The 12,181-nt window shown below is 47.9% G+C and overlaps 1 protein-coding gene across 1 annotated transcript; it reads left to right on the forward strand.

The window, feature by feature from the left end:
* The first annotated feature begins 1,785 nt into the window (after positions 1-1,785).
* On the forward strand, positions 1,786-9,484 carry LOC124620203 (proline-rich receptor-like protein kinase PERK10). Its single transcript, XM_047146871.1, has 3 exons — positions 1,786-1,915; positions 4,908-5,321; positions 9,360-9,484. The coding sequence occupies exons 1-3, from the start codon at positions 1,786-1,788 to the stop codon at positions 9,482-9,484; spliced, it is 669 nt and encodes a 222-aa protein (XP_047002827.1).
* The last annotated feature ends 2,697 nt before the right edge of the window (positions 9,485-12,181 follow it).

A 12,181-nucleotide genomic window follows, 5' to 3' on the forward strand; every position in this document is an offset into this window, starting at 1 on the left:
GAAGAGGCTGTGGTTAGAAAGAGAAGACTTGCTACGTTTTTTGCCTCCAATGCCAAACCAGAAATCCTTAAACATCAACGGTTACTGGAAAGGCTGGATTACAGTTCACAAGAACTTCCCAAAAAATTACAACAATGAGAAACTGATTTTGGGCTCATTAAGTAGTGAACGTGACACCGTTACAACTGCCCCCAACCCAACCCGCTCAGGAAAGCCAGCATTATCATTTGATTTCAACAACAAGTGCTTCTTAAGCAAGGAAGAGATTTCTGAAGAGTACAGACGAAAACTGTTATATCCTAGCCAGTAATGCCACCCGAGCCTGCTGCCAAAAGGTTGGCAGCATCAAAGTCCGGACGCCGTCCGCATAAGCAGTGCCAGCGAGACAGGAAATCGCCGCAAGTCTGCGCGCGCCACCGCTGGCTTCTGGTTTCTTAAGCGCTGGAGTCGCGAGCGCTAGGACAGTTCTGTATTCGCCGCTCAGTTGTATACTGGCCACCGAATTGTGTACTTGCTAGTCAGTTGTGTGTTCATCGCAGCAGAGTTGTTGTTTGTCGTCAGCCGACGCTGACCTAGCCGCTCCGACTCGAACTAGACAGATTTTTGTAGACACGGAGTTCACTACTGTTTCTGTATCTTCGTTAATAAAGATAAGTACCGACTTTTATTTAATCAGTGTTTGGGTTTTCATCTTTCTGTTCACTGTTCCAGCGGACCGGTCGGCCCGCTATTAAAAGTGTGGCGGTGACTTCGTAAGCCGTTTCTACAGCGAATTGCTTGTCGCTACGAACACCGCCACAAAACTGGCGACGAGGACTTCCAAACTCGTGTGCAGGGCTGGTTTAATTTGTGTTCACTATGTCTGCCGAATTACAACAGTTGATCTTGTTACAGAGTCAGCAAATACAAAGTCTGGTGGAAGCAATCGCCAAACAAGCGGCTAATCCTCCAACACAAAAGGAACAAGCACAGGCAGCACCACCTTTCCGCGCTTTTGATGCATCACGAGAAGAATGGCGAGAATATTTCGCGCAGTTGCAGGCGCACATGACAGTCTACAAAATCACAGGTACTGAGCGGCAGCTTTATTTAATTTCCACTGCAGGCGTGGAAGTCTATCGCCTACTTTGTAAGTTGTTCCCGGAATCCAAGCCAGAAGCTTTAGACTATGACGTTGTTGTTAACAAGCTTGCTGAGTATTTCGAGTCGCGAGTTCATGTGGCAGCGGCCAGATTCAAGTTCTTCAGATTAAAGAAACTGCCACATCAATCTAATAAACAGTGGTTAACAGATTTACGGGGCCTCACCCGTCAGTGCCGATTTAATTGTGTGTGTGGAGCTTCCTACAGTGATGTCATGTTACGAGACGCTATTACTCAAAACACTGCAGATTCTCGTATTCGTGCTGCTATCTTAAAGTTGCCTGACCCGTCATTAGAGACTGTGATGAACGTCATTGAAGCCCGAGATACTTTTGACTATGCTGAGTGTGAGTTAGATCAGCCATGTATTTCTCAAATTGCCTGTGCTAAGCAAGTTATGTCACGCCCGCGGCCCCACCGGCAGAGTCAAACTGTAAACACTAGCCGGCCGCGTCATGCTAAACACATTCGTCAGCCGCGTGTGCAAAATGACAGAGTTAAGTCTTGCCCTAAGTGTGTTCTTGCTCATCCTCGTGAACGTTGCCCGTTAAGAAACGCGGTTTGTCACTTTTGTCAAAGGAAAGGACACATCCAGACTGTTTGTTTGCGTAAACGCAAGAACAATTCTAGTGCTGCCCAGCCCATGGATATTCATGTTCTTCAAAGCCAGCCCGCCCAGAAGGTCGCGTTTAAAGACTCTTCCACGGTTCGTGTGGGTATTGAACTTGTTCGCAATAAGCCACCAACCCAGCCCTCTGCTATGCGACCCAAGCGTAATTCAAACGCTGTAAAAAGTAATGTACAGACTGCAAGTGAAGCGGGAGTTGTTGTTCCACCCGCCCAACCCACGAGTTGTCGTAAGCAGCGAACACGCGCTAAACGCGCAGATTTTGTGTCTTCCGCCTCCACTGCACCGATCCAGAGACAGTGTAATAAACTATTTGTGACGCTACGCATCCAGGATAAGACCTTCAATTTTCAATTAGACACTGGTGCGCCTGTGACTCTCATAAATAGTGCTACGTATGCGGCTATCGGCCGCCCTAAACTTTAAGCGGCAAAACATTCTTTGGCTACTTATAGTGGAGAACGAATTCCTGTGTTAGGTGTATGTAGCGTGCCAGCCACATTCCGTGGCAATACAAAAACAGTTTCATTCACAGTGCTCCGCGCTACAGACAGTGTAAACATTTTCGGATTAGACTGTTTTGACTTGTTTGGCCTGTCTATCCAAGACAATGTTAATTCTGTTGTTGTTCCTCAAGACAGCATAACCGATTTGTGTAAACAATACAGTGACATATTTAAAGACGAACTAGGTTGTGCTGCGAACTTTGCCGCACATATTACGTTAAAAGATAATGCTCAGCCTCGATTTTTTCGTGCTCGTCCAGTGCCTCACGCCCTCCGGGCACCTGTAGCAGATGAACTTAGTTATTATAAAGAAACCGTCTGGCAAGTTACGTTTGAGTGCTGATTTTAAGTCGACAGTTAATCCTCAGACTGTCATTGATTCTTTTCCTTTGCCTAGACCGGACGAGCTGATGGATAAGTTAGGGGAAGCTCGTTTCTTTTCCAAAATTGATCTCCGTGAAGCATATTTGCAATTGCCCCTCGACGAGCAATCACAACAGTATTTTGTCATAAACATGTCGTTGGGGTTGTTCCGTTTTCTGCGTTTGCATTTTGGTTGTGCGTCAGCTCCAGCTATTTTTCAGCGTTTTTTGTCACAACTTCTGGCTAATGTGCCATCGTGTTGCAACTATTTAGACGATATTGTTGTGTCCGGTCGGACGCCTGCTGAACATTTCCGTAATTTGGAGTGTTTGTTTACAGTGTTGTCTCAGGCAGGCCTACGTTGCAACATCGATAAATGTTCATTTTTCCTTACGGAGATGGAGTATCTGGGACATGTTATTAATGCTCAAGGCATTCATCCCTCCCAGTCACATTTAGCAGCTATTCGTGATTTGCCCGCCCCCCGCAATCTGCAGGAATTGCAAGCAGTTCTTGGCAAATTGACATATTATATTAGGTTTATACCTAATGCATCACAGATTGCTGCACCGTTGCATCGTCTCCGCCGTAAGAATGTTCCGTTTGTGTGGTCAACTGATTGCCAATCAGCCTTTCAGCAGCTTAAAGTGGCTTTGTTGAATGATTGTTGTCTGGTCCATTACGACCCTAACAAGCCTTTGGTGTTAGCTTGTGATGCCTCTTCTTTCGGCCTCGGTGCTGTGTTGTCTCACCGAGTCGGTAACACCGAACGTCCTATTGCGTTCGCATCTAAATTGCTAAACAAAGCTCAGTGTAATTATAGCCAATTGGACAAGGAAGCGTTGGCTATTGTGTTCGGTGTCACAAAATTCCATCACTACCTCTATGGTAGACCATTCTATTTAGTAACAGATCACAAGCCCCTGACGTCACTGTTTCATCCGTCTAAACCAGTTCCTCAGCGGACAGCTCAGAGACTACAACGTTGGGCTCTTTTGTTATCACAATACCAGTATGAGATACTGTATCGCCCTACAGCTCAGCATGCTAACGCTGACGCGCTTTCTAGATTACCGATTGCTGCGGATGATGTCTTCGATTCCTCTGAAGACTCTTGCCATCAGATTGACGCCGATGAGCATCAATCCCTCCGGGATTTTCCGATTGATTATCGTCAGGTGGCACGTGAGACAGCTACGGATCCTCATCTGAGTTTACTATTACGTTTTGTTCAATGTGGTTGGCCGTCCAAGGCAAAGGACATATCGGATCCTGTGGTTCGTCGCTATTATCCGCAACGTCATCTGTTGTCTGTTTCGCAAGGAGTTTTGCTGTTACGCACCGAGAATGACCAGCTTCGTGTAGTGGTTCCCCAAGTGCTCCAATCCAAGGTCCTCGACTTGTTGCATCAAGGTCATTGGGGAGTGGTCCGCACCACGCAGCTTGCCCGCCGTCATTGTACATGGATCGGCATTGATAAGCAGATTACGCAGATGTCTACAGATTGTTCGACGTGTGCCGAACACCAAGCTGCTCCGCCTCAACGCTATTTTGAGTGGGCACGCCCTGCCGGTCCCTGGCAGCGAGTGCATATTGATTTCGCTGGTCCATATTGGAATTCTCGTTGGCTCATCGTGATAGATGCATTTAGCAATTTTCCGTTTGTTGTGCCCATGCAGTCTACAACGTCTGCACAAACTATACAGGCGTTGACTTCAATTTTTTGTATTGAGGGTCTTCCAGAAGTTTTAGTGTCTGACAATGGTCCACAATTTACCTCTGCTGAATTTGTAAGTTTTTGTTCTGCCAATGGCATTCGCCATGTTCTTACTCCGCCGTTCCACCCTCAATCGAATGGTGCAGCGGAACGTTTTGTACGCACATTCAAGGATCATATGGACCGCCTTCGTGCTACGCACCCTCGTCAGCAGGCTCTCATCACGTTCCTGTCGTCGTACCGGACCACGCCACGCGACGGCCCTTCGCCTGCGGAGCTTCTCCACGGCCGTCGTCATCGCACCCTACAACGGTTGTTGCACCCCCCGGATCGACCCGCCGCTTCTGAGCATTGCACGCGTTTTCAGCGCAACGACGCCGTTTTTTTCAGAGTTTATCACGGTCGCCGTCGTTGGGAACGTGGTACCGTGATAAGTGTCCAGGGTCGCGGTTTTTATACTGTTCAAGGTGCTACTGGGGTGCACAGGAGGCATCAGAACCAGTTGCGCCGCGCTGGCCGCCCGGATTCTGCCGCTCGTTCTTTGTCCACAGATTTGGTCCGTGGCGGGTTCCAGCCGCGCCTTCCGACTTCGCTGCCGCCCCCAGGGCAGCAGCAGCGGCCGTCGCCGCTACCACACCGACAGCCCGTCCCGTTGATGCCTCCCGCGCAGCTTCATCCGGGAGCGCGCCAGGTGGTCGCTCCGGCGCCTGCGGTCCCTCTTCAGTCGCCACCGCCTTCGGAGCTGATGGACGTCGACCCCTCAGCCGGGCCGCCTTCCCAAGCGGTGGCTGTGCAGCCTGTCCTGCAGCCGCTTTCCTTGGGCACCCCCAAGGAGTCTGACACCGCAGCGCCTTGTCCGGCGCCCACTCAGCTGCCGTCGACGCAGCGTCAGGAGACGCTGCCTCTCTTCGTGGGTCCCGACGCCCCGTCGCGTCCAGTACCAGAAGCTGCGCCCGTGGTCACAGGCGTGCACCCTGACCTCGGTTTTCAGTCGGTGTTTCCCGAGGCCCCGCGCAGCCAATGCTGGGGTGCGGACCGGGGACTGCCACCGACAACAGTCTCCGCCCCGGTCTCTTCTGCTACGCCTGCGGCCAGACCCCTCCCCCGCCGTCGACGCTCGCCATGTCATTATTCAACGACGGTGCGGCGATTTGGGGGGGAGGAGTGTTATATCCTAGCCAGTAATGCCACCCGAGCCCGCTGCCAAAAGGTTGGCAGCATCAAAGTCCGGACGCCGTCCGCATAAGCAGCGCCAGCGAGACAGGAAATCGCCGCAAGTCTGCGCGCGCCACCGCTGGCTTCTGGTTTCTTAAGCGCTGGAGTCGCGAGCGCTAGGACAGTTCTGTATTCGCCGCTCAGTTGTATACTCGCCACCGAATTGTGCACTTGCTAGTCAGTTGTGTGTTCATCGCAGCAGAGTTGTTGTTTGTCGTCAGCCGACGCTGACCTAGCCGCTCCGACTCGAACTAGACAGATTTCTGTAGACACGGAGTTCACTACTGTGTTTCTGTATCTTCGTTAATAAAGATAAGTACCGACTTTTATTTAATCAGTGTTTGGGTTTTCATCTTTCTGTTCACTGTTCCAGCGGACCGGTCGGCCCGCTATTAAAAGTGTGGCGGTGACTTCGTAAGCCGTTTCTACAGCGAATTGCTTGTCGCTACGAACACCGCCACAAAAAAAAAACAGACCAAGTTAAAAAAGAAAACTAATCCACTCAGAGGTAGCATTTGTGATCTTGTCTTATTCAAGACTGCGAGGTAGGGAATGGGGACAAAAATTCGTTTGAGCCTGACACAGATTTAATTGCGGCTAACGCGGAATGTCACCAAAAGTGTATTCATAATTTCTACAAAATACCTACACGTCTGCACGTGTTCACAAGAGGCCGGTACATCTACTTCCAACATAGATCAAGCGTGGAAACTGTATTCTCCTCTCTCGAGGAGAACACTGACGAGAGCCAGTTTCCCATGGACAGTTGCTTGATGAGGCGACTGAAAATTCTCGTCCATGTGTTAAAATTGTGAAAATGAATCTGAAGAGAAAGTACAAGGATACCACAATCATGTCTTGCTCATCCAAGGAAGGAGTGTCGTATGTTTCAAGAGCACTGACTAAAAAATTTAACAATTGATACTTGAACGAAAAAAAAGAAGACCCTCAAGAAGAAATGGCTCGAGCTGTAAAAACTGCAGGCAAAATTATTTTAGAGGATAACCACTCTACTGCTTACCTTCCCACTGTTAATTTTTTGGAGGTTCCCATCATGTTGTCCCCGAGAAACTGTTTCTCCTCCTGCACACGATCATTTTGACAAAAAAACGCTTTTCAACTGAAATCGTGGAGGACAAATGTCTTGCTCTTGCACTTGCCATTATGCTAGCCGTGCGACCAAAATCGTTCTTGTCTCTCATTTTTCCGGCCGGGTTAGCCGAGCGGTTCTAGGCGCTACAGTCTGGAACCGCGCGGCTGCTACGGTCGCAGGTTCGAATCCTGCCTCGGGCCTGGATGTTTGTGATGTCCTTAGGTTAGTTAGGTTTAAGTAGTTCTAAGTTCTAGGGGACTGATGACCTCAGAAGTTAAGTCCCATAGTGCTCAGAACCATATGTCTCTCATTTTAATTGGAGCTGCACCATATATTTACTAGATGTTCTGATCCAAACCTTTTCTAAGCCTCCTAGCAACGCCAGGATTTTCAGATTCCTACGATAAAGCTTCTAGGCTTGAGGAATCGTATCTACTGCCAGCAGAAAGACTCTGTTGTCGTCTCATCCAGTCCCTTCAGTCAGTTCGACGACGATGACTTCACAGAGAACACGCTGGATGGAAAAGGCACATTCCAGCCATGGGAGGAATAATGGGTTTCACTCCCTGAGATGCTATGACCAATGAAACAGAGGTAGTTCGCATGAAAGTCACCTCAGCATCAGACGTAATTGGCAAAGCTGTTGAAGTTAAGCAGATTCTCCGACAACCTGATAGAGAAGTAGAAACTATCTAATTGTTAGACATAAATATGAGCCATGCAAAGGACGTCGTACCATCTGCCTCTGATATTGCCTGATGTATAGGAAGAACTCGCATTTATCATTAGTACTCTGATGGAATGGATTCATAGAACTGAGCACAAACAGAGAGAAATATGAATGCTTCAAGATCGTGTAGCCGGCCGCGATGGCCGAGCGGTTCTAGGCGCTTTAGTCCGGAACCGCTCACTACTACGGTCGCAGGTTCGAATCCTGCCTCGGGCATGGATGTGTGTGTTGTGCTTAGGTTAGTTAGGTTTAAGTAGTTCTAAGTTCTAGGGGACTGATGATCTCAGATGGTAAGTCCCATAGTTCTGAGAACCATTTGAACCAAGACCGTGTGCCTGACATTCATTAATGCTGCTGTAAGTGATTATTCTGCAGTATATACAGCCATTCTCAGTGCAGCTGAAGAATATAAGTGAGTTAACCAAGCAACATGTGCTGTCTTGATCAGCCATTGTTTTGGAAGGCTCGTGACGTGGTTGCCTCCAATTCAGAGTTGAGCAAAGTAATAGTGAGGGCAGTTATTTTGCACCGCGATTATGGCTAGGAGTGGTTTTAAAGAGTTGTTATGCGACATTTTTGCAGCCAAAAGTATTGATAAGATACTATCTGGACTTGTTTACACCAAGGCTGGGCGTGAGCATAGCCATGAGTACGCTACATTGGTTGGACTGATAACTGAAAGAAGAAGAGTTGTTCGCAATAAATAGGATTATAGATCCTTGCTACCAATCCAAGACATATTCTGAGGATTCAGCATAGCATACTGCGAAAGCTAAATTCACACAAGTACTGTAAGAAATTAACGATGGCGAGCCAACTCCTGCGTTATGCATCCAATACCTTCGAATGTTTACCTTAACGAAAAATACTACCAAAGCTGAACCTATGGGTGACTGGAACTTCCACCTCGACTGAGGGAAACTGTCCCCTTCTTGCATGCAGCAGGCCATTTAAATTACACTGACAGTGGTCACTTGTGCTACCAGCATATGATCACTTTAAAAGACAAAATGGATTCTCAAGAATATGAAAAGTTCGCAGAACTGATCAGGTATGACCATAGAGCAGGTTCTCATGCGAGGCATGAACAATTATGGGCGGCTGACTTGTGTCGTGATGTCAGGGATAATGTGCTATCTCGATGGATTATGGGTTTGTCACGCCTCCGAAGTGTCAATGAGCATATGGATGAATTCACTGGAGTACGATCAGAGAAAACTGAACAGCACGTGGATATGAGGCCTTCTCGTGTTTCCAGGGGTATTCTTGATACCAAGAAACTTAGTAATTGTTGGCTAATTTACCACCATTCCTTGATACATAATATCTACATTATCAGTTGCTTCTGAAGTTGTGAAGTGTCACTTAACGTGAACTCTTGGCATCACCTGTATGAAGACCTGTTTGGAAAAAGAGAATTTCCAGGCTATGAAATTAAGGTGGAAGGATAAGGTGATTACTCTCCCATCTATTTCCTGCTCTCTGAAGACTGAAGATAAAAAGTTCACAATACACTCTTTGACTATTTCAACGGATTTGCATCAGCACACAATCATATTCTGATCACAGGAACTTTTAAAAATACGAGCTAGGCCGGTTCCTTATGTCTCTCTTCACAGAGGAGGGTATACTCAAGGGCACTGTACGGGGCATTCACCCCTGCACGGGAACCAACAGTCTTCGGCAACAGCAAACGCTCAGTTACTGATGACTGCTGAAGCAAAGCTGTGTGAAGCAAAGTTGTGTGAAGCAAAGTTGTGTGAAGCAAATTGATAGAAGCCACGTTTGAAGTGGCGTGTCAGAATTACGTGCAGTTTATTCAAAGACAGTTTGGGAGCAACGCCATAGTGGTTTTTGTTGGGTATCCGACCGAGAGAAGCTGCTACAAAGCAGCAGAATGTTATCGACGGCCTTTGATACAATCATAAAAAAAGCCTGTGTTGTCTAAAGAATACCCGTTTTTAGAGTTAGAAGCAAAATTTCTCTCCAACGATACCAACAAGAAGAACATAATTGCATTGCTGTTGACTGACATGGAAGCCAAGGGAATTAAGGTGAAGCTGGCAACGGAAGATGACGATGTCTTGTAGTGGAAACTGCTATTTCAGAAGCTGGCAACTTCGATAGCGTCATCGCAACAGGAGAAGATACGGAACACTTGGTTTTGATGACAGCATTAGCTTCTTATAAAAAATAACATCTGTGTCGAGGTGAGTTTGAGAGGTTTTGTATTCATCACATTCCCGCAAAGTCAGCAGCACTCAAGAGACTCTCTTGCTTCACGCACTGAATGGGTGTTTTTATTTGTTTTGTTTTGCTTTATGGTGCAAAAACAACTGGGGTCATACACGCCCAAGTCGAAACTATATAACACGAAGAGGAGTTAGAAAACGACTATACATCAGTCGCAAGTGACATAAGAGAAGACAGCTAAACACAGGGACTTGTAAAAGGGATAAAAAACGACACCATACAGAAACGGAGGTCCAAAACTAAAAATTAAATGGCCTTCACTATTTTTTATTTGGCGGATAAAAAGTAAAACGCGGTCGACAGGCCGCGCGTAATTCGCTAAAACGGCCGATAACTCAGACGGCAAACCCATGCGGGAACGTAAACGGTTAAAAGATGGGCATTTGGTCAGTTAAAACTTGGGAGCGATGCGTACAAAGTGGTGGGGTAGCGCCACTTATCAAATGACGATGGCTAAAAAGGTAGTGCCCAATACGCAGCCTAGTTAAAATGACCTCCTTTCGGTGGGGGGGGGGGCCGAGAGAAGGCCATCAAAGCTGCTGGGAGAGGCTTAATAAACCAGAGCTTATTCCAGTGAAGGGATGACCATTGGCGATGCCAAAGGGACACCGCCTGTTGACAGACGGCAACACAGAGATCATCAGAGGGAATATAGGAACTAGTAGGTTGAGGAACGAGGATTGCACCCTTGGCAGCAGTGTCAGCAGCCTCATTTCCTGGCAGACCGACATTACCAGGAACCCACATAAACATCACAGTGGCTCCACCAAGAGTGAGCAAGTGACAGTTTTCCTGGACTCGTTGCACTAAGGGATGGGGCGTACATCGCTCATAGACTTTGAAGGACGCTGAGTGCTTCTGAGCAGAGGACACAATTGAAAAGTCTGTGTTGCCGGATGTCCTCCGTGGCCTGATACAGCGCGAAGAGCTCGGCTGTAAATACTGAACAGTGTGCCGAAAGCCGATATCGAAAGACATTGCGCCAATGACGAAGCCACACCCAACCCTACGGCCAGTGCGAGAGCCAACAGTGTACACAAAGGTACTATCGCGAAGTTCCATGCGAAGGTCGTGAAACTGAAGGCGATAGAGCGAGGCTGGAGTAGTATCCTTAGGAAGCGAATGAAGCCAGGTTTAACATGGGCCACTTCACGAAGCCAAGGTTGTGAAGGGTTCACACCCACTGGGAAATTTGCAGGTAGTGTAAAGTTAAGCCGCCATAGCAATTGTCTAAAGCGGACTCCAGGAAGCAACAGAGAAGAGAAACGCGCCCCATACTGGCGATCAAAGGAATCGTCGAAGAAAGAGGCGTAGGATGGGTGGCCACGCATGGCAGACAAACGACATGCATGCCTGCAAAGGAGAAAGTCACAGCGGTAGGACAGTGGTAGTTCACCAGCTTCAGCATACAGACTGTCAACTGGGCTAGTGTAAAAGGCAACAGTGACCAAACGGATCGCCAGGTAAGACACATAGAAGGACCAAGCGAATTACAACAGGCCCAAGAACAGGCCCAATATGCCGCCAGAAATTCATACATACGGTTTTGTCAGTGGAAAAACGAAAGCTATTGCCGTTGCTCCAGGAGTAAACACGATAAAGACATCGCTGAAGACGCCGCTCAGTGAGACATAAATACAATAGATGGCAAAATCGTCAACAAAAAGTGAGCCGGGGATGCTCGGTGGGAGGCAGGCCATTATAGGGTTAATGGCGATAGCAAAGTGGACGACGCTCACAACGGAACCCTGAGGCACACAGTTTTCCTGGATAAAGGTGTCCGACAAGGCAGAACCCACACGGACCTTGAAAGACCAGTCTTTTAAAAATTCCTGGAGGAAACAGGGCAGGCGGCCACGGAAGCCCCTCGTGTAAAGAGTACGGAGGATAACAGTTCGCCAGCAGGCCTTCTCCAAATCGAAAAACACGGCCACAGTCTGGGATTTCCGCAGAAAACCATGACAGGGGTGGACAAAAGAAGGAGACGGTCAACTGCAGAATGCTGCTCTCGAAATCCACACTGTGCATTCGTTAGTAAATAGCGCGACTCGAGCCACCATACCAGCATGGCATGAATCGTACATTCCATCACCTTGCAGAGATGGGGCTGTAGTTAGGTTTGTGTCCTTACAGGGCTTAGGAATGGGTATGGCGGTGGCTTCACGTGCCCTCTGCCCGTATGCAGTTGTACGTGTTAAGCAGAAAGCGCTTGCCCACAAGGAAAAGGTGTTGCAACATCTGAATGTGGACAGCGTCTGGCTGTGAAGGCGGCATTGTAGCACTCACGATTCTGCTAAGAGAAGGGTACACCCGAGCCTCCTCCGCTCTTTTCCGATGGAGGAAGACAGGGTGATAGTGAGAAGAGGTCCAAACTTCAGCAAAGTGGCGGCCCAAGGTGTTGGAGACAGGAATAGTGTCCATGATAATGTCGTCTGCTACTGTCAGGCGTTGATTAGGTGTGACACCACTGTAGCACCCTTTGTAATTGAGAAGAAGATAATTCAAGTTTATGACAAAAAACCTTGGCTATCAGA

The sequence above is a fragment of the Schistocerca americana genome, chromosome 6 (genome assembly GCF_021461395.2).
Source record: "Schistocerca americana isolate TAMUIC-IGC-003095 chromosome 6, iqSchAmer2.1, whole genome shotgun sequence".
NCBI lineage: Eukaryota > Metazoa > Arthropoda > Insecta > Orthoptera > Acrididae > Schistocerca > Schistocerca americana.